Source organism: Heloderma suspectum, chromosome 4 (genome assembly GCF_057233095.1).
Source record: "Heloderma suspectum isolate Gila_16-S chromosome 4, 16-S_ref, whole genome shotgun sequence".
Classification (NCBI taxonomy): Eukaryota; Metazoa; Chordata; class Lepidosauria; order Squamata; family Helodermatidae; genus Heloderma; species Heloderma suspectum.
In genome coordinates this window covers 175751806-175779274 of record NC_139461.1, presented here as the reverse complement: position 1 = coordinate 175779274, position 27469 = coordinate 175751806, and the positions used below count along the sequence as shown (strand labels likewise).

At 44.1% G+C, this 27469-nt stretch overlaps 1 protein-coding gene across 1 annotated transcript in view; it reads right to left on the bottom strand.

Annotated features, from left to right (window-relative positions):
* HMCN1 (hemicentin 1) overlaps nucleotides 1–27469 on the bottom strand; it is a 349376-nt gene that overhangs the window by 108630 nt on the left and 213277 nt on the right. Inside the window, exons 37-49 of the mRNA XM_084848192.1 lie at nucleotides 27206–27307; nucleotides 24813–24989; nucleotides 22934–23085; nucleotides 20780–20903; nucleotides 15464–15639; nucleotides 13501–13597; nucleotides 10993–11115; nucleotides 9687–9848; nucleotides 8708–8989; nucleotides 5691–5858; nucleotides 3948–4061; nucleotides 2933–3019; nucleotides 2081–2272 (exon numbers count right to left, since the gene is read on the bottom strand). Coding sequence (XP_084704318.1) covers nucleotides 2081–2272; nucleotides 2933–3019; nucleotides 3948–4061; nucleotides 5691–5858; nucleotides 8708–8989; nucleotides 9687–9848; nucleotides 10993–11115; nucleotides 13501–13597; nucleotides 15464–15639; nucleotides 20780–20903; nucleotides 22934–23085; nucleotides 24813–24989; nucleotides 27206–27307 — 1956 coding nt within the window. The remainder of the gene's footprint in view (nucleotides 1–2080; nucleotides 2273–2932; nucleotides 3020–3947; nucleotides 4062–5690; nucleotides 5859–8707; nucleotides 8990–9686; nucleotides 9849–10992; nucleotides 11116–13500; nucleotides 13598–15463; nucleotides 15640–20779; nucleotides 20904–22933; nucleotides 23086–24812; nucleotides 24990–27205; nucleotides 27308–27469) is intronic.

Here is a 27469-nt window from a genome sequence, read left to right as displayed (position 1 = left end):
CGCTCCAAAGACGATCAGACACGGGCTAGAGCTATATCTTCAGCCTATCACGTGGCGGTGAAGGCAGCAAAAAAGGAATATTATGCTGCCTCCATCGTGTCTGCAGAGTGCTGCCCCAGGAGGCTGTTCCAAGTGGTCCGGAGCCTGGTCGGTCCTGTGGCTCCGGAACCACTGGAGCATTCTAAGGCCTCCTGTGAGGCTTTGGCAAGGCACTTTGCAGATAAAATTGATCAGATTAGGTGTGTTACTCTGCGCCCTGTGGATACAGTTAGTGAGCAAGAGGCGGCCTGTGGCAAACCGGTTTTGTGGGATCGGTTCCAGCTTCTTCCTCCTGATGAAGTGGACAAGGTGCTTTCATCTGTAAGGCCGACCACCTGCTTACTTGATCCTTGCCCATCTTGGCTCATTATGAACTGCAGAGAGAGACTGGGTGAGGGGATCAAGGCGGTGGTGAACGCCTCCCTTGAGGAGGGAGTGATGCCATCAGCCCTCAAGGAGGCAGTGATAAGACCGCTCTTAAAGAAGCCCTCCTTGGATCCTCAAGTTCTGAACAACGTTCGCCCAGTCTCAAATCTGCCATTTTGGGGCAAGGTGATTGAGCGGGTGGTGGCGGTGCAGTTGAAGGCACACTTGGAAGAAACCGATTATCTAGACCCATTTCAGTCGGGCTTCAGGCCTGGGCATGGGACAGAAACAGCCTTGGTCGCCTTGGTGGATGATATGAGGAGGGCTCTGGATAGGGGTGAATGCTCCTTCCTTGTTCTCCTCGACCTCTCAGCGGCTTTTGATACCGTTGACCACGGTAGCCTCCTGGACCGCCTGGAGGGGTTGGGCATTGGAGACACTGTATTGCGGTGGTTCCGGTCCTTCCTCTCCGGCAGGTACCAGAGGGTAGCACTGGGAGAGGAGGTTTCGGACCCGTGGCCGCTCACTTGTGGGGTGCCACAGGGTTCCATCCTCTCCCCGATGCTATTTAACATCTATGTGAAGCCACTGGGGGCTATCATCAGGAGGTTTGGGGTGCAGTGTCATCAATATGCGGATGACACGCAGCTCTTCCTCTCATTCAAATCTTCACCAAGGTTGGCCGTAGAATCCCTGTCCAAATGTCTGGAGATGGTGAGTGGCTGGATGGGGAGGAATAAGCTGAAGCTGAACCCTGACAAGACCGAGGTACTTTTGGTGGGAGACAAGAGGAGGCTGGGGGATGTTGACCTGGTGTTGAATGGGGTACGGCTACCCTTGAAAGACCAGGTCCGCAGCCTGGGGGTCATTTTGGACTCCCAGCTGTCCATGGAGGCTCAGGTGTCAGCTGTGAGCCGGACAGCGCTGTATCAACTCCATCTGATACGGCGGCTGCGCCCCTTCCTTCCCGACCATCTGCTCCCATCGGTAGTACATGCCCTGGTCTCCTCTCATTTAGACTACTGTAATGCGCTCTATGTGGGGTTACCCTTGAAGACGGTTCGGAAGCTGCAGCTGGTACAGAACGCGGCGGCTCGCCTGATTAAAGGCAGCCACCGGCGAGATCACATCACTCCAGTGCTGAAGGAGTTGCACTGGTTACCAGTTGTTTTCCGGGCCAAATTCAAGGTGTTGGTTTTGACCTTTAAAACCCTATATGGTTCCGGCCCAGCCTATCTTAAGGAGCGCCTCCAGCAACACCAGACAGGCCGCTTAACAAGATCAGCCTCAGATGGCCTTCTCTCTGTCCCATCAGCCAGGACAGCTAGACTGGTGGGGACGAGGGAGAGGGCCTTCTCTGTGGTGGCCCCCACTCTGTGGAACTCCCTCCCTAGGGAACTCCGTCATGCCCCCTCTTTAATGAGCTTCCGTCGTGCATTAAAAACGTGGTTGTTCAGGCAGGCATTTGGGGTGGGTTAGGGTATTTTAAAAAAAAAAAATTATGGTAAAATTTTATTGTTTTAAATTGTTTTATGGTGGGTTGTACATCGCCCAGAGTGGCTGGGTGACCAGTCAGATGGGCGATTAATAAATTTAATAAATAAATAAATAAATAAATAAATAAATATTGTTCTTTGGAAGGAAATGCTTGCCTTTATTAGTCCAGAAAACTTACCAAGTACATTAACACTAAAGCTTTTGCTCTTGTCTCCAGCTGGGTTGGATGCAGTGCAGGTATATCTCCCTGTGTCCACTACTTGTGTGTTTATCACTTGAAGAAAGCGCCCGTTGGACATTAACTGATGGCCCTCATCCTCTAAGAAAGGTTGCCCATCTTTTAACCACGTAATCTCTGGAATGGGGTTCCCTTTATTGACAAAAGAAGAACAGATATTTGTAAATATTAATGACTGCATCTTGAATACAAGTTTTCTTGGTTCAACAAGTCTTTAAAATTAAAATATAAAATGAAAATCTGCATCAGATTGTAATCTACTGTAAGAGAACTAATGTAGAGCTTTGTGAAATTTAATACCTTTAATATATCCATCATTCATTCATTCATTCATTTTATTCATTGCATTTATACCCCACCTTTCATGGAACTCAAGGTGGCTACATGTGGTTCCCAGGTAGTCTCCCCTCCAAGCACTGACCAGACCCAGACCTGCTTCACTTCAGCAAGGTGGCTGCCTCATGTGCCTTCAGACTATGCCCTAGGACCATTACAATTACAATTCGGTCCTTTACAAACACTAAGATCATATCCAATTGCTCTGGCCAGACTGCTTCCCCCTATATATACCCATCCAACCATTAAGATTTTCAGAGGAGGACTTGCTGGTTGCTCCACAAGTTCCCACAACCAGCAGAATGTTGCTATGTAGTATCTCAAAGGTGGGCCTTCTCGGTGGTGGCGCCACCCTCTGGAAAACCTTCCCCCATGCAGTAAGTACTAATACAAAAGCCTCTATGTTGTGACTATGCAAAATGTAACTAAGTATGCTTAGCACAAAACTTGGCTTACCTGTTACTTCGCACGTTAGCATAACACTCTGCTTCTCTTTCACTTTCACATCTTCCAGTTCACCTTCTCCCACAATGCCTGGTGGAACTTTTACATTAGTAAAACAAAAACAAAACAAAACACAGAAAAACATCAGCATGAGAACAAAGAAGCACAAGAAGATTGCAATGAGTCAGCATTAGGAATTAGAAATGCTGCGCCATCGTCAGCAGCCATAATCTCAAAAAAGGCTGGTTACATGCTGAGTCATGGTGTATATGTGAAAAATGTCATACCTTTGCCAAATGCTTCATGAAATATTAAAAACATTAATTTATGCTGGAGATATTTTTTTCACCCCAGAGAGTTTCAGGTGGAATAAAAAAGGCAACACTACTCATGGTATGCATATCCGTTCCACTATCATCTCTGCTCATATAGGGTGGATAAAGTTTTTATGTAATGGCAAGCCAAAATTGGGGAGTGTGGGACTGAAAGTAAATGCTAGTAAAGTCCATCTCCTGGCCACACAGGAGGTCAAAAGGGGAGCAGGGAGTGCAAGAACTCAAGGCTTCATGTGGGCTTCTTCCTACTTGTGCACACAGTTCTAAATCATGGTTTAGCATTAAGTGCAAACAAGCCCAGTGTGTTCTCATTGTGTGTATTTTTTAAGACAAACTACAAACATATCACTATATTTTACACTTTGCCCAAATGTATCCCGAGGTGCCCAGATGACGTTAGTTTCAATAGGATGCTGATTTTTGTATCAGCTAGATTGTCTGATCAAACTTTTGTTGAGATCCTGAAATTTCTGAAGAAGAACCATTTTTATAAGCTAAATTCTCCCATCCACCAATTGGCTACACCAGTTTCTCAGTGGGGTCAAATTTTAAAACACAGAAACTATTCAGGAATGTTAAGAGGAAAAAGTCCTATATTTCTATATTTTATTTTATTTTTATTACATATCTATACCGCCTAATAGCTGAAGCTCTTTGGGCAGTTCAGCCCTTCTGACAGTTCTTGCACTCACCCAACACTGAAAGGTCAAAGCTTTTCCTTTCCTCTCCTGCAATGTTAGTCACCACACAGGTGTAATGACCCGCATCTTCTATATTCACCTGCATTAAGCGCAGCATCCTGCCACCTGAAGAGAAAAGCCATAATTCTGCACATTATAATAAAGTCTGACTCCTCTGACATTCAGGTTTTTTTGCATGCTGGCAATAGAGTATGCCTTTCTTTTATTGAAGACTTGCTCAGAATCATAAAAATAAATAAATAAAATGGCAAGTCCTCATTATTGCAATGAAAAAACCCTTTAAAAAAGTAGTTCTTAATGGCTCACTGAATCTGATTAGGGCTTCAAAACACAAGATTATTTTGTTTGCTTGTTTGTTTATGTTGTGTTTATTTATACTGTCCAATACAGCTATTGTGTAATTCCAGTCTTTGTGTAATTCCCCAATGAGATCCATCCTAGTATGTTCCTAGTTATACATGTCACACCAAGGTCCCTTAAATTATATCCCTCCTTCCCTTCCACTATTCTTAAAAATTGGAACCAGAATAAAATATATGAATTTATGTTTTTTGCACAATATTCACACATACTCCAATCACAGAGCGTACTGCTTTTCAAAGCAAAACTCCAGAACCTCCAATGAGCTGCTTATGCAGCTTTCCTCAGTAGGTAACTCAAAACTGAGTAAGGTTTGTCATGAGGCAGTAGTAGGGAAGTCCCTAAGATTCAGAACATCTCTCTTTCAGCCTCTCATCAACTTTGGGGAGATATGATGAGGAAATGTGACTGACAGATAGCTACTTACACAATGGGTACTAACAGAGTAATCCTGTGATCCCCGGGAGAGCATACCAGGGACCATAGGATATTTCAGATTCCCTGTCTTGAGGCCGTAAACACTCCTGTGACCACGGAAGAGGGAATGTGACATCATATCCTTCCCTCTTCTCCTCTCCTTCTCAGCTGCCATGGAAAGCACCGTGGCGGCTGTTTTCCAAGGTTGCAACAGCAACTTTGGACAACTTCATAGAGGTCAAAAGGGGGGCACTCCAGTGGGTAGGGAAGGGAAGGGAGGGAGAGGAGACACCAGGATCTGAAGGATCTTATGGCCTCTCCAGTCACCTGTCTCCACTCATTGCTGGTAAGTGTGCTCAGAGGCCATCTAGCTTACTTTTTTTTTTGAGGAGGAGGAGGAGGAAGCAAAATTCCCTCCATCCTCCTCCCTCCCTGCCGGGTTCTTGTTGGCAGGGCATAGGATAGATGGATGGCTCTATCCTCTCCTCTCAAAGTTAAGCTTATGTCTGAGTTAGGATTTGAACATGGATCAGTATCATGTTGTAATGCTCTCCTCCAAGAAAATGACTCCTTGCAGTCAGAATATTAGTTCCTCGGGGAAGCCTTCTCCCTGAACACTCTTCCCTGACTTGCTAATGTTCTATGTGCAGGAGAATTACCTCCTTGATTACCTTCTGTAATCAGAAATGGTATAGTCCAGCCTTGCTTTGTGATTGTATAAAAAGTCTCATATTTTGTTTGACCTGAATATGATTATGTAAGCTTGATATGTTCCTATGAATATCAGGGCCTCTCCTTTCTAGATAACTTTTCCCTGATGCTACACACTATTTGTTGACCACATGTTTGGTTCACAGGTGCTTTCCCACACGCTTCTACTTCATTCTACCTTCGATCAACTGCAGAAAATATTCTTCATTTAATCTTTCAAACAAAAAGTAATCTCTTCCCCTTTACCTGACAGGATTCTTAAAGTGCTACTCAAAGAGACAGGCTGCCCATACTTCAGCCAGGTGATCGACGGATGGGGAATTCCTGAAGTTTCACAAATCAGGCTGACAGAATTTTTCTCCACTACGCTGATATTTTCAGGCACAGCCAGGTCACCCGCAATACTTGGAGGGACTAAAAAAGCCCCAAACAGACAGAAGCAAGACATGTAAGAAAACATTATTCAGTCATGTTTCTGCTTCTGCATAAAACAATTCATAAAGAAAAATATATATATTTGGTTTCAACTTGCTTCCAGCCGCATTTAGCAAGTAGCAACTAGTGCTTAGAACAGTCACAGATGGAGCTCCTTGCTTCAAAATCTGAATGGGATATCCACACATCCCCCTTTCAAGGATGCCTAGACAGGAGGTGCATGCATGCTCCGAAGCTGAGAATTTGGATGACCCCACAGCAGTTTCCCCTTCCTTCTCAGGAAGCAACAATGAACAGTGAGAACCCTGTCTTAGCTCTTGGCATAAGGGTGGACAAATATCTATCAATGCAGGAGCATGATGGGAGAAATGGTGAGCACAGGAAAAGGAAGAATAGGAAAACAACTGCCATTTCTATGTAGGCAAGACCTGCCATTACAAGAGCCTTTCACAGACAGCAAAACACAATGGTTACTGGTTTGGGGCTAGAGTGGGGGGAAGCCAGCTGATGTAGACAGCTAAGACATCACCTTTTCCCAGTGTGTACACCAGCTAGGGATGGTGTGGGTGCCCAATTCCATCCAGGAATCTGGCAGAAACCCCCCTGCCCACACCCCCAAGCCCTGCTCACTGAGCCCCTGCCCCTGCTCACCCCCTCCTGTGCTCAGCGAGTGGCCTGCATTCACCCTGGTGGCCTTGTCAAGCTCCTTGTCAATATGCGCATATTTGCGATCGCCATTTTATTTTTTTAAACAATGGCAACCGCAGAGATCAACGAGGCTGCTGGGGTGACTGCCGGCCACTTGCTGAGCACAGGAGGGGCTTGAGTGTGGTCTGAGAACTGGCGAGTGGGGGCAGGGGCTAGGTGGGCGCCTGGAGAACCCGGATGGGGTTTGGTTCACAAATCCCTAGCAACTATTTTGGGGAAAAGCGATTTCACCCCCCATGAGCAAGCACTTGGCTTGCAACAGTGACTGCTTTGTGGATGGTGGCTGCACTGTGGGTTCCTATTGGATGGCATCTATGCTTCCATCCTGATGAACCACACAGGTTTCCCCACCTGCACTGGATGACCTTTTTAAAAAGTCTTTGTATTAAAAAAAATAAAAGTTTAAGAGATGCATAGATGACCAGTGCTCTTCAATCTGCATAAGCAAATAACAGCAAATTAGCTGCTGAAAAGGTGCTGGTGGGTGTTTTGCTCTCTCCTCCTCCTCTCCACCACCCATTCCCTCCATCCCCCCTTCATTTCCACTCCTCTACTCAATCAGGTCTTTGGAGCAGGGGTGGGAAACTTTTGGCCCTCCAGATGTTGTGGGCTTATAACTCCCATTTTCCCTTACCTTTGGCTGTGCTGGCTGGGGCTGATGGGAGTTAAGAGGCCAGCAACATCTGTAAAGCTATAGGTCCTCCACCCCTGCTTCAGAGGCTGCCATGCCTCCTCTGATGTATAAAACAAAACAAAATATGACCTGAGCAAAGGTTATTCCCTGCTTCCATCTCTGGACAAAGAGGGCTCATTGGCACTTGCCACATGTCCTTGAGTGGAATATGGGAACACAGGAAGATGCCTTATACCCTTGGTCCATTGAAACCCATATTGTCAACACTGATTGGCAGTGGCTCTCCAAGGCTTCAGGCATGATTCTTTCCTAGCCCTACCAGAAGAAGCCAGGAACTGAACCTGGGGCCTTCTGCATGCAAAACAGGTGCTCTACCACTGAGCCATGGCCCCTGGAGATATTCATATCCCCATCATACTTGATGGTGCTCAGCATCGGGTATACATGCATCAATGCTCTTTTACTGCACAAGTTGCAAATTGGCCTTACGCTCACCCCACCTCTCTCCATTAGATAGAAACAGACTTTGCATTGCTAACGCAATCACTGCTGGCACTACTAGATTTACACTCTAAGGGTAAAACCTCTGTTTCTGTTTGGTTCTTTGTTTTCGTTTTGTTGCCTGGAAAGCCCCCAAATAAATGAACTTTCTTTCCCTTGTGCCATAAGAGGTCATCTTTTACCAACATTTGGAAAACACTCCAAGTTATTTGATGGATGTGTTTGCTGTGATCCTGCACAGAACTGTTTAATCCAATTTGCTTCAATGGGATGTAAGAGCCATGCGCGGGACTGCAGCCACTGTCTCCAGGAGAAGAGAAACGCATCTTGGAGTTGATTCCGCCAGCCCTTTTGATCGCTGTCATGGACTTAGAGGCAGGAGGAATGGTAAAATAGGCATTCGCTTGCTTCATTTGCTCTGTAATAATTGTGGCTGTCTGCCATATATAGCAAAATATTAACATACACTATTCCAAATGTTACTGCATATTTTCTGGTTTGCTTAGCTTTTTTTTTTTTAAAAAAATCACAATGATCTAACCACCTTCTTGGAAATTCAAATAGCTATGGCAGTGTTCTAGTAATTCATGCTATACAGCTTTGCTAGGAATAGAAAAGCTTCTGTTTCAGGAGCAAACCCACATTTCATATATTTGTAAAGGAAGAGATTAAGGCATTTTCCTTGACATATATAAAGGTAGGATAGAAGGGAACACACAACCAAATGAGACAGCAAGCTTTTGATTCAGAAACAATTGCAAGTATGCTGTGGTAGGTTCTGTATCTTGCCTTAACTACCTTTAACTACTATATATCTCTTCCTTCCAATGCCATGCTTTTTCTTCTGCTAGCACAAATTCACACACATTCACTCAAGCAGTGTGCTCGATTGCCACTTACAGCTACCACAAAGTGGAATAGCTCATTTGGCCCCAAACATGCACCTTCATATATCGCTTCTGTTGCAAACATTTCCCTTGCTCACCATGAATGCTTAAGTCATATTTCCTGTCAGCCAGTCCTGCCACATTCACAGCAACGCACACATAGCGGCCAGTGTCCGACACCTGAGTGTTTTTAAGTCGAAGATGATGTCCTTCATTCAGTATTTCAACTCCTCTCCCATTGACTAATGACCGGCCATCCTTCATCCAGGTGACAGCTGGCCGTGGGACACCCTCTGCCGTGCATTCTAATGAAATATTATTCCCTCGGGTCACAGTTACATCCGATTGTTGGCTCCCACTGTCTAATATAGTTGGACGAACTATTCAGACAAACAAAACAACATTCCAAACTTCAGCATCGAGACTTCAACTTCTGAGAACAAAAGTAAATCTGGTGTGGGAAATTGGGGACCAGACCTCCTGACATCTTTTCCTTTTGCAAAATGCACCTGTGGGGTGGGTGGGGGGAGATTCATATTAAGGCCATGGCATTGGGGGGAGGGAGTTCAACCCTTACCTCTGTGTAAGTTCTCCTGATACAAATCCTTCCCTAATAGCTGCACAAGGGGAAGCATAATGTGCCTATATGTCCTCAGTTCCATGGCTAATACCAGCTCAGGGAAGGCGGGGGGGGGGCAGTCCATCAGGAAATCAATGCGGGAGGAAAGGGTTAAAAAACACTCCCCCTGCAATCCCAACTTCCACAGCTGCGTGCAGCAAAAGAAAAAGATGGGGCAAGATCCAGTCACGGATCTCACATGGCATGTTCCGTTTGTCCCAAAGCTTTAGCAAAGTCATCAGGGCTTCTTATACCTATCGATAATCTCAATTGGTATTTCTGAGTGGGAACAACAAGCTAACACCTTTTGGTCTTATTTCAGGATAGATGGCTGGATGTGATATTCTTCTAGCCCATTCTTATTCTTTGATTGTAAATACTGTTTTACTAGCAGGGTCTTACACAGCAATGGCTTCCAAACCAATAAACATCACAGGCCATTTTCTATGGTGACCTACCATATACTAGCAAATTATATTCCTTCTTTGCTAATCCAGCTACGTTCGAAGCCATACACATATAGGAGGCCGAATCTGATTTTTCAGCAATAGAAACTTGCAGCTGCCTTCCTCCAGATAACACCCTGACCCTACCTGTAGGGTCAGCCAGCAGTGGAGAACCTGCAAGACAAATACTCTCTCAGATATAAAATACAGAGCATAGAATGTCACGCATATTTCGGGGTACTTTGGAACTGACTGGCTGTGTTTGCAATATCAAATTTCAACTTAATAAGCTGATATATGAATGAGCTTCATGTACCTGCACACAGCCACTTAGCTCCTCCCTTTGCTCAGACAGGGAAATATGACAGGAAACCACAGCTAACCATAGTTTCCCATTACATACTAACTTCCAAAGAAGCCTGGATATGTAAGCCAGCTTTAAACCATGGCTTAACCATGGTGTTGCAGTTTGGGCATTATGGGAAGCTATGGTTAACTGTGGCTTCCTGGCTTGTCTACCTGCTCATGCAAAGGTAAGAATGATGCAGATACGTGCGGATGCAGGATGCTTGTTCATACCTCAGCTTATTAAACTGAGACTTGATTCTCCGAATGCAGACAGTCTGTTTCACAGTTACCTTTCCTGTCAGCCTAGATCAGCTAAAATGCAACAAGTTCCCACAAACAACTGTTCATTCCCATTGCAATATGGTCAGTGAGAGATGGACACAGGTATTGTTGTGGTTATAGCAATCATGATGAACTTTGTATGTTCTGCCTAAATTATGGCATTCTTGTCCATTTTATTGTGGGTTTAGAAGGTATACGTGCTTGCAATTCAGTGGTCCCCATGGTCAGAATTAAGACAGTCAGATGGAAGGCTCTTTGTTACAACAGGAGATCTAGCCTGTCTCCTTACTGATTGGAACAGAAGACAGAAGCAGAGAGAGAGAGAGAGAGAGTAGAGGGGACAGGAAGTGGGCTTTTGAGATTGCACTTAAAGGTATACATATACATATACATCACATTAATGGCTCCTTGGCTCCAATCATTTCAAGGTGCAGGCTGGGTAAACTTAAACCAAGGAGGAGCAAGACAATTTGAAACCACCTTCTATTAAAGCAAAAGGATTTTTAAAATCAAATGTCCAAACTGTACTAACTGTTGCAGGCTATACCAACCATATTCATGTTTAGGAGGCCAGAAGAGAGGCTGGTTGGTGTTTGAAAACAAATGCAGTAAGTAACCACCAATGCTCAAAAGAGTTGAAAGCAATACCTACATCCTGGGAAACCCCTCACAAAGAGTGACCGCTTACCATTCTTTCTCCAGCTGAGGGATGGTGGTGGAATCCCACTGGACTCGCATATCATACTGATGAGGTTTCCTTCGATTACAGTCAGGTGAGTAAGTATATCTGAACTGTAAATACTTGGTGGCACTAGAGTGGGTAAATATTTTTTTTAAATGGATATTCTGTAACTAATAATATTATAAAGTAATAAAATATATTACCACTAGCCCACAAAGAATCCAGTAGAAGAAAAAAATAAGCACATTCCTACACAGATCTTTATTTCAAGTATTCAGTTCCTAAACAACACACATACACAGATACCTTAGTTTATTCAAAATATTTCAACAATGGGCAAAGCATGAACAACACATTTCCATTTGACCCTCTTTGACTCTCTGTGTTTTAAACAGCAAAGAGATACCAGAGCCAGCGAGGTGTAGTGGCGAGAGTGTTGAACTGGGAGCTGGGAAATCCAGGTTCTAGTCCCCATACAGCCACGGAAGCTCACTGTGTGATTTTGGGCCAGTCACAGACTCTCAGCCCAACCTACCTCACAGGGTTGTTGTTGTGAGGATAAAATGGAGAGGAGGAGAATGTAAGCCGCCTTGGGTTCCTTGCAAGAGGAAAAAAGGCGGGATATAAATGCAATAAATAAATAAATAAATAAATAAGCTCTAGTGCCAACAGCAGTAAGACTTTATACTGCATTACCCCAATTGCAGTCTTTTATTTTAGTCTTTCTTGCTTCAATCCAGTAAGATTACTAAAGTCTCCAAGAAACAAAGCCTTTAACACATATTGTTGGATGCTGCCAGCTTCTGGAACTGGAGATAGCTCTGGGGAACAGGCGAACAGCCTGATACTAAATCAGATAGACAGATTTCCTGGATTTGCAACACAAAAAGGCTGTCCAACATTGCTTCTAGCCCCAAGGTGCAAACAAATAATGTATTTCTAAACAGTCACCCACAGATTATTTTCACAGGCAAACCCATGGTTTCCATGAAAATTGGGAAGAACAAGCATCTAACTCTAGAATAAATGTTTTTAAGCAGATTAGAATGATGCTCAAATGTCAAGCCAAAACACCATCTTCAAGGATCATAGAGGATATTCTAATACTGGATATTCATGTGGCAAAAAAGAAGCAATTTGCACAGTAAGAATTCATATCCTTATTGTTCAGCACACCATTGTGCTATGACAGCCTTCCCCAACCTGGTGCCCTCCCCCAAATGTTTTGGACTACAACTCCCAGCATTCCTAACCATTGGTCATGGGGTAGGGCACCAGGGCACTAGGTGCGGGAAGGCTGTGCTATAAAAAAAAAGCCCTCTGCACAGTAACGGAAGAGCCAGTACAGGAAGAAGACTGCTTCTCTTTGCTTATCATAAAATCAAAGATCTTCAAGGGCTGCAATTCATAGAAAATGCAGTGTGTGACTTTCCACTGCAAGGAATGCAACTAAAGATGAAATTTAGTTCACATATGGCCCCAGCATGGTAGGTTGCACTTGTGGTTGATTTCGGGCGCTAGCCTCAGGCTGGTACACCCTTCCCCACCACAGATGTTTCTTTTGGTAAATTCTTAACTCTATAGCCCCTCTCATATCAAACCCATTGGTCATAAAAGAAAGCGATGGATGGATAGATGATGTGTCCCAGAGCTACTCATATAGGCATTTATGTGCACAGATCCTGTGAAGAATAGCAGGGGAAAAATGATGTTTTTACTAAACTTCTCTTCAGGCATACCGGCAAACTCTAGTCATTTGAAAACCCAAACTCACGCAAAAGGTGCAAGTAGGCATCAGTCACTAGATGCTGCCCCCAGTTCAATGGGCAATGCTTCACCCTTCAGACTAAGGACGTATGAGAAGTTCAGTTCAGTCCACAAATCATCCGAATGTGCCCCATTCGCAATCCCGAATAAGACCATGAACAGGAACACATTTTCCGAAAAATGTTCACACTTCCCTAAACTTGTGGCTGCATTCAAAAATGCATTTTTTAAGTGCACTTTAAAATGCACATTAAAAAAAACTCTTGCATTTTCACACTTTAGTCAATGGGGAGAAAAGCGCACACTTTTGAAAAATGTGCACCTTTCCCACTCAAAATGTCCATTTTCCCTGTTTGAACGGACCGAAAAGACAGATCCTAAACATGAATGGGAGTGAGCCAAACTGAGCTTCAAAGTGACATTTGGAGAATTTCGGTGCACTCGAACCTCTTTGGATCTCCCATCCCTATTTCAGGCAACTGGAGCTTGATTTACCCAGATCCATTCTAGTGTCAGAAGGTTCTTCGTGCTTTCCCATTTCTAGCTCCCCATCTATGAGGCTTAGAATGAGTTTGTTTTTAAAAATATACTGAGATTCCCAGGAGCTTGAAGCAATCACCAGATCCTTACGTGCGAGATCTCTTGAACTGCAACACAATCACAGCCATGCAGATTTCTTAAATCCCTCCCTTAATATGCCCCCAGATGTTCCAGGAGCATTCATTCATGCCTGGCTGTAAACCTTACCCCACACATTGACATTGTAGTTCTTTTCTGTTTTCCCAGCCACATTTGCTGCTTCACAAGCATAGCGTCCAGTGTCTTGTGCTTGCGCTCCTTCTATCTAGTAAGAAATAAATAACAAACAAATAAGCCTTTTGGCTGTCATGATGTATGCATTACCTTACTGTCCAAGACATTGCAGCTTCAGTAATCTGCAAAGGCCATGAGTAGTCAACTACTGAGTAGGGAGAACTATTTAAAGCATTGTTTTGCTACCTCAGTAGATATAAAGCATTCTCTCTACCACCCAATATTTTTTACCCAGTGGAGGCTGGTGGCTTTGAGTTTAGTGGAGCTGCAAATCCATTCTGGATTTCAGTCAGAATCAGCCAGAATGCTAAAGGAGCTATCCAGGGTGCTGAACCCTATCCCCAAAACAGGTTCAGCATCTTGGATAGCTCTTTAGAGTTCTGGCTGGTCCTGACTGAAAACCCAAAATAGATCCACAGCCCCACCAAACTCAGAGCCACCAGCCTCCACTGCTTTCGCAAGGACTGGTGATAGTTCAACAGCCAGACAGAAGTTCTTCTGATTACATTTGATGCCACGTAAAGCAAAACTGGGAGGTGGTCTAGTCTAGTGCAAGGACAGGCAAGCTTACTGGGCCCCGGGGTACATTTGGCAATTTGAGAAACTGTCATGGGCACCACCACAAAATGGCTGCTATGGGAGGCTTGGCTAGACACCAAATGTAACCTGCCCAAAAGATGAGTACAAGCCAGAGGTGGGTGGTACTCCCTCCAGAAAAAAATGTACTTGCCCCAAAGCAATGAATTCCTTTGAGCCCATAGTTTTCAGTGCCATCAAAAACCTATTTCACAGAAGGCAAACTCTTCTTCTCTCTCCTTCCCTCTTCGATAATCAACTCATTTCCTCCCATCTCTTTTCCTCTCTCACTCCAGATTGCCACCCATACAGCATCATAAGAGTGGAAAAATACCTAGGGATGTACGAAAGGTACTTACCTTTCGGGGATTATGCTGATGGTGCGGGGGGAGGCGTTCCGTCCCTCCCGCCGGAATCCTCGCCGGGGGGGGGAGGCGCTCCGTTCCTCCCCCCCGCCGGAATCCTGGCCAGCCGGCTGTGCTCCGCAGCAATTCTGCGGAGCCGCCGGCCAGCTCTGCCAGCAGCCGGACATCCGGCCGCTGGCTAGCAGGGATGCAAATGGCAGCGGCCGTAGCCGCCACCATTTGCGTCCCTGCAGTCAGCCGTGATAGGCTACGTAAATGTTTACGTAGCCTATCACGGCTGATTAAAAAACAACAACAACACGCGCGTACACAAATGGTGGCGGCCATGGCCGCCACCATTTTCGTTCCTTATTTTGGCACATCTTAGTCTACGTAAACATTTACGTAGACTAAGATGGCGAAAATAAGGGGAACACAAATAGCGTAGATGCTATGCTATTTGCGTTCCCCTTATTTTCGCCGTCTTAGTCTATGTAAATGTTTATGTAGACTAAGACGTGCCAAAATAAGGAACGCAAATGGCGGCGCCCATGGGCACCGCCATTTGCATACGCGCGTGTTTTGTTTTGTTTTTAAGTCAGCCGTGATAGGCTACGTAAACATTTACGTAGCCTATCACAGTGTTTTTTAAAAATCTTTACATAGCCTATCATGGTTTTTTGTTTTTGTTTTTTAAACCTGGAAATGGTGGCAGCGGCAGCCGGTCAGAAGACCGGCCGCCGCAGCCGCTGCCGCCAAACCGCTGCCGCAGCCGCCGCCGCAGCCGCCACCACCAGGAAGATCCGCCCCAGGTAAGTCCTGTCCCAGGGGGGTGGCAGGGGGGTGGCGGGCAGTTCCACTAGCGATTTCGGGGGGCCGAATGCGCTGGCATTCGGCCTCCCCGAGATCCGTGGCAGAACTTTCGTACATCCCTAAAAATACCTAGAAGAGGAAAGCTTGGACATGTTAACACTTACCTTCAATGCACTCCCCCCTTCAGTAATGCTGAGGCCCAGCTTCTTCAGCAGCAGCCGACCATCTTTCAGCCACTGAAGGGTGGGTGGGGGAATGGCACTGCTCTGGCAGCGGAGTTCTAAATCTTCTCCCATGACCACAGAGACATTCTGTTCCTCTCCCATGATGTTGGGTGGAACTGAAGGAACAAACATTTTGACATTTACTTTCATCTTTTTTTACTATGGCAAATGAAGTCAGTACCTTCCATAAACCAGCCACAGCTGTGTGCTTGTATTAAATACATCTGTTATCACAGAACCAAAGGGTAGGAAGGAGAACAGCAGCGTAGTGGTAAATTTTGACGTGTAGATGCTTATCGTGACAGTCCCTATAGCTACACACCCAAGGAGAGTGCAAATATTCAGATACCTGTGTTGATCCATATCAACAAAACAGTTCTAACAGTTTTCATCTGCAGGAGCTGCCCTTTTGTAAAGCTTATGAGTCTTAATTGCCCATTCAAGACCAAGCTACCCCCAAATCTTCGCATTACAACAGGGAATATTGTTGCTGGGAAAATTCATTTCCCCCCAGCTACTGTAAGAATTGCAGCTCAGCTCAGCTAATCGAAAATTGCCGGGTTGTGTCCCTGAGAGCCCTGGTTCCACTAGCCCTGAAAGCTTGGCTCATTAGTCATTAGTATCCCATTAAGAACCTACAAATGAAGGCTGTTTTGCAACTTTTTCTACACTACTGTACAACTGGTTTTATCTCATTTCCCCACCAAAATACTGTTTCTGTAATTCAGGTAAAGATTAACCTAAAAAAAACTCACCCTTCTAGGAATCCAGATTAACTCTGTTGCTCCATCTCAATCTAACAATGGGGTTGTCCATCCATAATGCCTGGCTGCTTAGCAGCGGCTTTATCATGATGCACTCCCACATGGCAGGGGGTTGTGGAGTAATGTGGACGAATGATGCAACCACCTGGGCAAGGCTGATTTTGTGGGTCTTTCCCACATAATCAGCGACCTCGTGTGAACTTTATTCACATTGCTCCAGACATCTGATTAAATGAACACTCTGATAAGATCATTCATTGGACTTGCCAGACAAGAAAGGCAGCCCTGGAACCTAGGGATGTACCAAAGTCACTTAGCTTTTAGCAAAATTGATTTGAGGTGGGGGGGAGGCGCTCCGGCCCTCCCCCAGAAATTCTGGCCGGGGGGGGAGGTGCTCCATCTCTCCCCCCCCGAAATTCTGGCCGGCCGGCTCCGCTCCACAGGGATTCTGCGGAGCCGCCAGCCGGCTCCGCCAGTGGCCGGACATCTGGCCGCTGGCTAGCAGGGACGCAAATGGCGGCGGATTAGGGATGGGGGAGAATTTCTCCCCGAAACTTCGGGGGGCCGAGTGCCAATGCATTCGGCCCCTGAAATCAGCGGTGAAATTCTCCGCCCCCCCACCCCCCCGGGATGGGACTTACCTTTCATGAATGTCCCTCCCGGCGGCGGGTCCCGGAGGCGGTTCGTCGGGTCTTCGTCAGGGCCGGGGGCGGCAGCCGGTCTTTCGACCGGCTGCTGCCGCCACCATTACAAGTGCAGTAAAAAAAAACAAAATAACTGTGATAGGCTACGTAATGATTAACGTAGCCTATCACGGCTAGATTTCCAAAGTCAGCCGTGAAAGGCTACGTAAATCGTCACGTAGCCTATCACAGGTGACTTTGGGGGAAAAAAAAAGCGAGTACGCAAATGGCGGCCCCCATAGGGAGCCGCCATTTGCGTTCCTTATTTGGTCCCTGTAGTCTGCGTAAAGATTTACGTAGACTACGGCGAAAATAAGGGCAACGCTATTTGCGTTGCCCTTATTTGCGCCGTAGTCTACGTAAACATTTACGTAGACTACAGCGACTAAACAAGGAACACGAATGGCGGCTCCCTATGGGGGCCGCCATTAGCGTACCCGTTTTTTGTTTTTTTTTTAAAGTCACCCGTGATAGGCTACGTGACGATTCACGTAGCCTGTCACGGCTGACTTTGCAGATCTAGCCGTGATAGGCTACGTGAATCGTCACGTAGCCTATCAGGGGGCGTTTGTTTTTTTTTTAACTTTTGCGTTCGCGGCCGGGTGAGGCGGGAAGCCTCCTCCCCGGCCTGAATTTCGGCCGGGCCGAGGCGGGAAGCCTCCCCCCCGGCCTGAATTTCGGCCGGGGCGAGGCGGGAAGCCTCCCCCCCGGCCTGAACTTCGCGGGGGGACCAGCGAAGCGCCTCCCCCCCACCGCGAACGTCCTTCGAGGACAGGTAAGTGACTTTTGTCCACCCCTAGATAGGCTACATAAACATTTGCGTAGCCTATCACAGTGTTTTTTTAAAAACTAGCCATGATAGGCTATGTAAATCTTTACGTACCCTATCACGTCTTTTTTTTTTTTAACTGGAAATGGCGGCGGCAACCGCCAAACCGCCGCCAGAGCCGCCGCCACCAGGAAGATCCGCCCAAGGTAAGTCCCGTCGTAAGGGGGGGCGGGGGGGCAGACCGTTCCGCCACCAATTTTGGGGAGCCGAATGCGCTGACATTCGGCCTCCCCGAGATTCATGGCGAAATTCTCTGACATCCCTACTGGAATCTATTTGTTGCATTAGGGTGCTTTGCAGGAGAACAACACTAGTTTGTATTATAATGCCAGTTGCCAGCAATGGTGGTGGTAGGGTCACCAGAAGCATCTGTGTCAAAACACCTGTGGTGCAGCTATTTCCTCATTTTTTTACTTAATAGATTTTCTGCAGTAAGAAAAACCATGGAAGAAGTAGAGGAAAAACCCGGGAGGGTTGTAAGAGGAAGATGGCAACATCTTTTTAAACTGGCCAGAGAGGTTCAGCTATGGGGTGGTATAGAAATGTTAAGAAGAAGAAGAAGAAGAAGAAGAAGAAGAAGAAGAAGAAGAAGAAGAAGAAGAAGGAACTCTGGTCTCTGAATGAGACAGGATGATGGTGCCATGAAAGCCGTGTCTGGAAGCACCCTTCCAATACCTGATCACCCCACCCATCCACTGGGCCATACTGGTTTTTAATTTCACCTATCTTCTAGTCACTTACATTCATTGCATCTTGGCCTTCCAATATCAGTCACTTCTTGCCTTTGTTTTTGCTCTTTGAACACATTAACAGCCTTCAAATATTTCACCTCCCTATATTCTACAATAGCTATTATTTCCTAAACAATGCATTACTAGAGCAGTGTGGGAACCCATTTCAGGTGGCTGGATCCCACATTGCTCCAGTAACATACGCAGGAAGACACCACATGAGTCTCCTGAATTACATGTTCCCTTCCCATGCCAGGAAAGGGCATTATTTGTGTAAGAGAGAACATCATGCAGCTGACCAATGTGATTCCTTCCTACAGGTGTTACCATCCATAGGGTTGGTATAGGATCCAGCCACATAGAAGTTGCTCTCACATCACTCCTCCCATACTAAAGTCTGAGTCATGTGTTACTTAATACATTAATCTGACTTTATTAAAGACTTCAAATGTCATTAACTGTTAAGTTTAAAGCTATGATTCTAAATGCTCCTGCACCATTCTTAGTATCCTGTAACCTTGAACTGTTTATCTAGGAATGCTAGTTTCTGAAATTAGCTGTGAAATACCCTTAATGGTGAACAAATGATGTGTCAGATTTATGCAAAACAGAAATGGTGGAAACAGAAGACAGGGGGCATGATCTACATTCATAGTATGCAACATTTCTCAGAGAAAAATATTTTGTTAATTAAGAAATAGAAGATAATGGCTCCATTTTGCAATTTTGTGTATATCATAGTATGCAGCATTTCTCAGAGAAAAATATATTGTTAATTAAGAAACAGAAGATTAAAATGGCTCCATTTTGAAATTTTGTGTACTTCAGCAATGCCGTTTTTTTTAAAAGTCATCACCGTCGTCTTGTTTTCCTTAGCACAGGAACCATTAAATGGAACAGCTGATTGGAGAGCATGGAAATAATTTAGAGAAAAGTCTGGTCTCTGTGGATAAGCAATATATTATCTGTAAGAAACCTCCCTGCTTATCTTACTCCCTTTGTAGAATTCATAAAGGCAATTTTTCTTTCCGACAGTTGAGGAACAGAACACTGGACTCAGTATTTTTAAGGGATTACTTATTTGGAAATATATTTTTTTTCCAGTTGCTTTTGCTCCCTGTCAAATGAACTGAAGTACATGAATTTTAAACTAAGAAGCAAAACCTGAGTAGATTAGAATTAACAAAGGGTCATTATATGGCAGTGAATCCTGGCTTGCAACATAGTGTACACTTGGGCAGGTAGCTATAGCCAATTCCAGCTCTCTGATGAGAGTAAAGCCAACAAAAAGGGAAAACCCCACAATAACTGACAAAAAAAGCCAAGGGCAAAGGGGTAGAAAAAGGGAGGTATGATGCAATGAAAAAACTCCAACACATTTCGGACCTACGGGTCCTTCTTCAGGGTAATCTAAAAAGACAGTATATAATGTTTGTACACTCACATGTCCACCATTGTACATCACATAAAACATACAAATATACATCCTCATATAAAATTTGAGCCTCCCATTCTGTATGTGGTACCCTTTTATAGATGTATAATTTAATTTTATATGAGGATGTATATTTGTATGATTTATGTGATGTACAGTGGTGGACATGTGAGTGTACAAACATTATATACTGTCTTTTTAGATTACCCTGAAGAAGGACTTGCATTAAACAACCTTTTTCTACCCCTTTGCCCTTGGCTTTTTTGGCAGTTCTCTGATGAATGTACCTGTACCATTCATATATTTCCAAACATGCACTTTTAACATGCACACATTACATTTTTAGCTATAAAGCGAACAAAAAAACCTTAGGCGTACACATAAAAAACATCTAAAGTAGCCTCACCTAAAATGTATTAATGTAATGTACTATCAGTGCCATCTAAGCTAGACACACAAACTTGGGGGAAATTTGCTTTTAAAAAGTGTCCTGAAGATTGGGCAAGTTGTATGTTGTAAAACTGTATAGCCTGAACATCTCAGCAAGAGGGCATTTTGCAAACACAAATTTGCCTTTCAGTCTTGTGAGTCCCAGGACAAAGCATTCTTGTCCTCACAAAATCAACTACCAAAACAGGTATAAGAGCATTAACTGCAAAAACACAGTACTTCTGAAGATCCTTTAGTAATTTATGGGGTTTAGTAAAAGTGCTACTGGTCACACCGGAATTCTCTAATCCATCAAGAAATATAGTACTTCAGTCACTGGCATTTTTCAATGTTTGCGTTTAAGGAAGTTGTCAGGGGTCCTCACCATGAACTCTGAGGTCGATATCCCTTTGTTTCTCCCCTGCCGCATTTACTGCAACACATGTGTACCTTCCTGTATCGCTGATCTGTGCACTTGTCAATGCCAGGATGCGACCTCCGGAAAGAATCTACAAAGAGGGTGGAGTTGTCAATAAGTGTCATGTATTGGGTGATGCAGGACATCACATCACTGACAAACATAAACAGGGAATATTTAAGGGAAACAAGTTATGATATACATTAATTACTGCAATTCGTTACCACCCATGAATTGTCATTAGTTAAAAATCAGAAGGCTGCATTTTCTGAAATTACGATAGTGTACACTTCACTTTAAAGTGTATGCTAATATGCTTTAATTTTTTTTTTTTTTTGGATGCCCCTGGAGGTACTGGAAAACCTATTTATGATGCAATCTTATGGCCACTAGACAGCCATAGGATTTTTCATTTTCTGGGACAAGCTCAGAGCCAGCACCATTACAATACTTCCTATGCACCATCTGCCCCACACACACACACACTCCAAGGCACCCCAGCTAGACAGCCGGAATCGGCCATCTAACTGCAAATGCAGGCCAGCCAGAGCACAGAGGAGAAGATCCCCTCCGCACTCCACCCACCCTGCATTGGATAGTCAGTCACTTCCAAGTTTGGAGGTGGCCAACTATCCCCCATAGGGTTGCACAATCTATTAATTTCTTATTACTTCGCTGAGGAATGAGCTCCCTAGAGGGGTTCGTCTGGCACCTACACTGTACTCCTTTCGGTGCCAGGTAAAGACCTTCTTATTTTCCCAGCATTTTAACACTCTAGTCCTTTAACTCTGCTGCTTTAAACCTGTATTTTAAATCTCTGCATTGCTGTTAGGTTTTATTCTGGTTGGACTTTTATATTGTAGTTTTAAGCTTTCATATTTTATATGGTTTTATATTGTACTTTGTGGTTTTAATTTTTGTGAACCGCCCATAGAACTTCAGCTATTGAGTGGTGTATGTATAAATAAATAAATAAGTCACACAATGTAACTTTTCTGATCCTATATTACATTCTATATTATATCCTATATTACATTCACAATAATCCCACACATTTCTAAAATTTCCTTCACTGCCTTACTATTTTCCAGTTATGAATCTAGAAGTATTAATTATGTATTATTATTTATTACCCTGAAATTTGAACAGCTAGCCATTTCCACTGATAGACAAACTCCACTGGGCTCAATTTGAAACAGGGCTTGGCTAAAAGAGCTATTTTCCTGAAATGTCTGAACACAGCTTGTTACAACTCCAACTATCATCACAAATTGAATCACATCATGTCCTGGATTACTTCATTTGGACTGTGATGGGGTCAGAACCCCACCCCCAACTACACCTGTGAGCCAGTCCTTCCCCCCACCAACTTCCTTACCTGGCTGCTCTTGCAGGAGCTGGTCCCTCCCTTTACCGGGCTGCAGCAGCCATGGTGACAGAGATTGAAAGTGATTTATCACCTTCCTTTCCTGACATTTGTATTGATGATGCTATGGCAGTGAACCAAGCACCCAAGAAGAAGGGAATGAAGTAGACACATTCCTTTTTGCCTCCACTACTGCTGGCAATTAAGAGGAGTGGGGGAGGGAGGAATTCTTCTCTGGCTCATTTTTCAGTCTGAGGAGCTGAAGATCTCTGGAGGTCAGAACAAGGCACCAAGGTTCATATACCAAACTAGGGAATTTTGAACTTTGGCAGCATCGCTAACATTTCTCCAAACCCACTTCCATGAAGGACTGTATTATTTGTTTGTTCGTTTTATTTGAACATTTCTATACTGCCCTTTAGTTCAAAACTTGAGGAGTGGCTGATAATAACTAAGCTGCCATACCTTAATCTAACCTAAAATGGTAGCTTGGATCAATGTCCCGTTTTCCTCCCATCGTATTGAAAGTGGCTTTCCAAAGAGCACTAATTCTGGTGCACCAAATGAAGGTGCATGTAAATTGATAATGCTACAAATAGACCATACGAAGCAGCATTCACAAAGAAACTATGTAACTTCCAGGGTGGATCTAGGCAAGCACCTTGGTTACCCAAGAGCCCAGTTCACTGGTTCCATTAAGCGGTGGTTTAAATAGTTATGGGTGATCTAAAGTATCAGCACTGGCATCAAAGTACCTGGAGTCCATTTGAAAAACTAGAAACAGGGCTGCCATCTTTCAGCCAAGTCAGAATGGGAACAGGGATTCCACGGGCTTCACATTCCAACCTTACTGGATTATTAACCACAACAGTTACCATTTCGTTGTTGCCAGAAATGGAGGGTGAAACTGAAATGAGGAAGAAGTGGGAGAAAAATCAAGTGTTCAAAACAGATATACAACTCTGATCTATATATTGTTTTTCATGTGTGTATACCCTGAATGTGTGCATGTATGTTTTTTGAAATGGATTTTTTAAAATGCTGGGCCGAAAGTGCCTCTTGACTTTTACACTCTTATTCTCTAGTGGCAAAAGTTGGGAGGTGCTTTCAACGCTTTTCAGGGGCAGGCTGGCCAACGTCACCCCACAATACCTCTGCAGAAGGGCATTGCATCAGCACGCTTCCAGGGCTATTGTTGGAGGGAGAAACAGCAGCCCCCAATGGAGCAGGGGGTGTCCTTGCAATATATAGACTCCACCCCTATAGCCACACTGCCAGTCATAATGATACATAGACATTTGCTAACTCTATATATTTCTTACTAAAACTTCACTTGGGATTTTTAAAAAATGGCACATTTGACACAAGTATTTAGGGATTTAACTATGATTTTTTGCTTTTGCTTTTTTCTGTTTGGCTTAGAACAGAATTAGAACAGCAGTTAATATCCTTGGCACCAAGCATTTCCTAGCAATGACTGGGTGGAGTTAACTGCTTTTGGCTATGTCTTGAGTCATCAGTGACTCCCAAGAAAATGTTCTGGTCAAGGTCATTATTAGTCAATTAATATTAAAAGCAACTGCACACAGTTGCTGTTTAGTTCAGCGGGATAATGTAGTCCTTACAAATCAGGGTGCCAATTTTTAGCAGTCAACTTCCTAAAGTGGACTTGCAGGCCTGTCTCTCAAAAAGCCAATGGAACATGTGGAAAGACAGATATCGAAGGTGACAGTGCCTCTTAAGTCTTGAACAAATAATCGGGGGGGGGGGGCTTTCCATATTCATGCTATTCTTGTGCTAGCATTGATTCCACAGAGGTTGCACAAAAACTGTACAAACATTACTTAGGTGACTGACAACAGCCAATCTGTTTCTCATAAAATATATAAATTTTAATATTCTATACTATAAAGGAACAAATGCTGAAATGGCTGTAAATTCATACAGAAAATTTATGAAAGAAAGAGCCTTGATCATAAAGGTAAAGAGCTGAACAATGAATAGGAAGAGCCAATCTGTGAGATTAATGTCCTCACACAAAGAGGACTGAGCCTTTGGTGACAAAACCAAGATGTAGAACATAAATGTCAATGTCCTCTCCTTACATGTAAAGGAGGAAGGGAGAGGGGAAGCACGCAAACCTGAGGCTTGCTGCGGCTTGTGCATCTAATGGCAAACAATGGCTTGTGGGTATGTCTGAGTTGGGTCAGAGTGCAGAAAACAATGGATATTTAAAATCAATGTTGTTCATTGGGTTTAAAGTTGGGCCTTGGGTCTGAAAAAGTTGAATACTGCTTGACTTTAAAAAAATAGCAGCAATGAAATAATCACCTCAGTTTACTGAAATAACAACACTTAGATCTATCTTCCAGGCATGGCTATATTGAACACTTCTGACAAGCAAACACATCGGAATTGAGTGTTTTCCCACTTTGAGTTATGTCAGTGCTAGAAAAATCAAGCATTCTGCTTTTTCTCAAACCACCATGGCAAATGATTTTAACGAGGACCTGGAAGGTATTAAGTGTATGCAATAAAACTTGAAAAGTGCAGATGAAATGCAGAGAGGTGTTTTCCCCCCAAGCTGTCTTGTTTTTAAAAAAAGCGAGAAAGAGAGAGAGAAGCAATATTTACCGTGAACTTGAAGACTGTAGAACAGCTCAGCTATTCCCGCTGCGTTCGCCACAACACATTTATAAATGCCAGTGTCGGAGATCTGGGCACCATCAATCTGTACAACTTGCCCTCTGTTCAAGAAAGTGATGCTAGCAGTATTGGTGAGAGGGAGGTTATCTTTGTACCATGTGATAACTGCAAAATTAAATAAGAGAATGTGAGAGGCAGGAATATAAAGCTAGTCACCCTGTATTAACAGGAGGTTGTTTGGAGGGAACATTCTAGTAATCTTTTATTCAAATATCATTCATGCTATTGTACCAGCCTGGAAGTAAAACAGTTTGTGAGATTCTGTATCATGCACCAGATAGCGCATGAGGAAAAGTGAGGGATGCAAAGTTTTTTCCCCCTTACAGCACTACAAAATGGGGAGAAAGGTGGACAAAGGGAAGAAGGAATTCCTCCTCACTTTCGAGTCGCAAACAAGCTCAACAATAAGAGACAAATTGTGCACCAGGCTGTCTGTTCAAGCATTTGCTATGGTCCTCCTTTTCTTGCTCTCCTTGTTGGGTGACTTCCTGATCCCACATACAGATGCTGTGGAATATCCCTCATATGATATTGCTTGTTCCCATACTACTTGGGGTAGTTTCAAGATGCCAGTTAAAACCATACCACATGAAAATACTCTTTCACCCCCCACTCCAAGGGCTCCTTCACACCGGGCTTTTATCCTGAGATTGAGATTGCTTCTTCACAGAAGTTTGCAGGCCCTTTACATGATACAGTGATCATCCCAGGCACCTCCTGCACTAAATGCCCTTTGTTCCATTTTTAAATAGATCACAGATAATGAGCTATCAAATTACCCCATTGTGTTCCACTTGAGTTCCCTCCATGAAAAGAGGAAAAGTGGCAAGGAGAGAGGGAGATCAATGAAAGATAATGGAAGACTCAGCTATGGAGAGGAGGAGGGGGAAGGGGAGGGAGGAAAGGAAGTGCATGTAAAGGGAGTCAATTGTGATTCTGCATTTAAAATGGAAGCAGAAAGCCCCGTTTTAATTGCAGGATTTTAGGCTGGTGTAGAGATGCCCCAAAGAATGGTGGGAAGTTCAGGGCATCTTTCAGAGAGAGAGAGAGAAAGAGAAAGAGAGAGAGCACCAGAGTCTTATAGCGTTCAGTGATAACTTGCATGTGGAGATGAGGTGTTACAAGTCAAACACCACAAACAAAACCCATTCTTATCATGTCCATGGAGTTCATTCACAAATTTCTGTGTTGAGCAATCAAGTGATGTACACACATAGGTAAACATGCTCACCATGAAAATCTGTTTCTACATTTACAGGGTGAGATGGAATGATAAGGAAACTGGAGCCAGCAAAAGCGGACCAAGCCCCAAGGCAGATTCAGTTCATTCCAAGTGTTTAGCATGTTGCTTCTGCCAAGGCGATAAAGAAAGCCACTTTAAAAGCCACCAAATTCTCTCTTCCAGGCTCAGTCCTACAGGCTGTCTCTGCACTTGATTTCATAGCGTAGGGAGCAGCCCTGTACATGCTATGTGGATAGTCAGCAAATCCAACCTGAAGGGTTTCTAGCCCCAGGGAAGTGCCCACTAAGTTGAAACGAATTGTTCCTGTTCATCAGTGAGACCCATCCTTAATTTTCAATAATTAGGGGTGTTTCCAGATGGAAGACTCCTAGCTCTACCAGGCATTGTGACAAGGCATTGTGCAGGTATTCCATCTTTTCTTTCTTAACAGATAATCTGAGGCAAGGGAAAAGATGGAAGAAGCAAAAACATGGGGCTTTATGAGTTGAAGACAACCCCCTGTAAAATTCCATGAATAAGGAAGGGTGATAATGCCATAAAATCCTAATCTGGAAGCACCCAAAAGCGCCTGTCGAAAAATGGCTCTGCAACAGTATGCATACATGGTGGAAATACCAGAGTCATACTGGCTGCACAGGTCTATTCTGCATCCTTCTTTTAGCTACCTCATGTTTCCCCAGGCCTCAGATTGCATCATAAAGCTACTTCTGCCCCTAGGATCTATGTGAGGTTTTAATTCCACCCAAACCCACAACTTTCCACCTTCTCCAACAGAACCTGGATTCCAGACTCTCTAGCAGCTTTGCTTTCCAAGCAGTTGGAATATGTGTCAACATTCCATGTATTCACAGCAGCTCACCTACCCACTATCAGAGGCTTTACTGCAACAAATACAATACAACATAGATGCTTTGCAGCAGATGAGCTACGTCACACATCTACCTTAAGGTAACCCCTATGGAGAGTTCAGTGAAACTCCTCAAGGGTAAGGTGGCTGGTGGAATACAGCAACTCACCTCCCGCCCACCCAATTTGAAAATTTAAAATTATGAGAAATAATTGCTGCAGATGTATATACCTGGTAAAGGGTTTCCCGATGCTTTGCAATCCAGCTGTATTGGATTATTCACAACCACAGTTTCATTTATCATCTTCCCTGGATCCTTCAGACTGGGTGGTTCTGGAAAGAAGTAGAAAATTATGGCCTCAGTTGTTTAGCCACGCAACATCCAGTCTTCCTCTGTCCTTAGGCAGTACATGAGTTTCTGTGACATTACCAACATGTAAAACCTTCAGCAATAGCCGATTGCTCTGACTCAAAGAAATGCCCAGATATGACCTA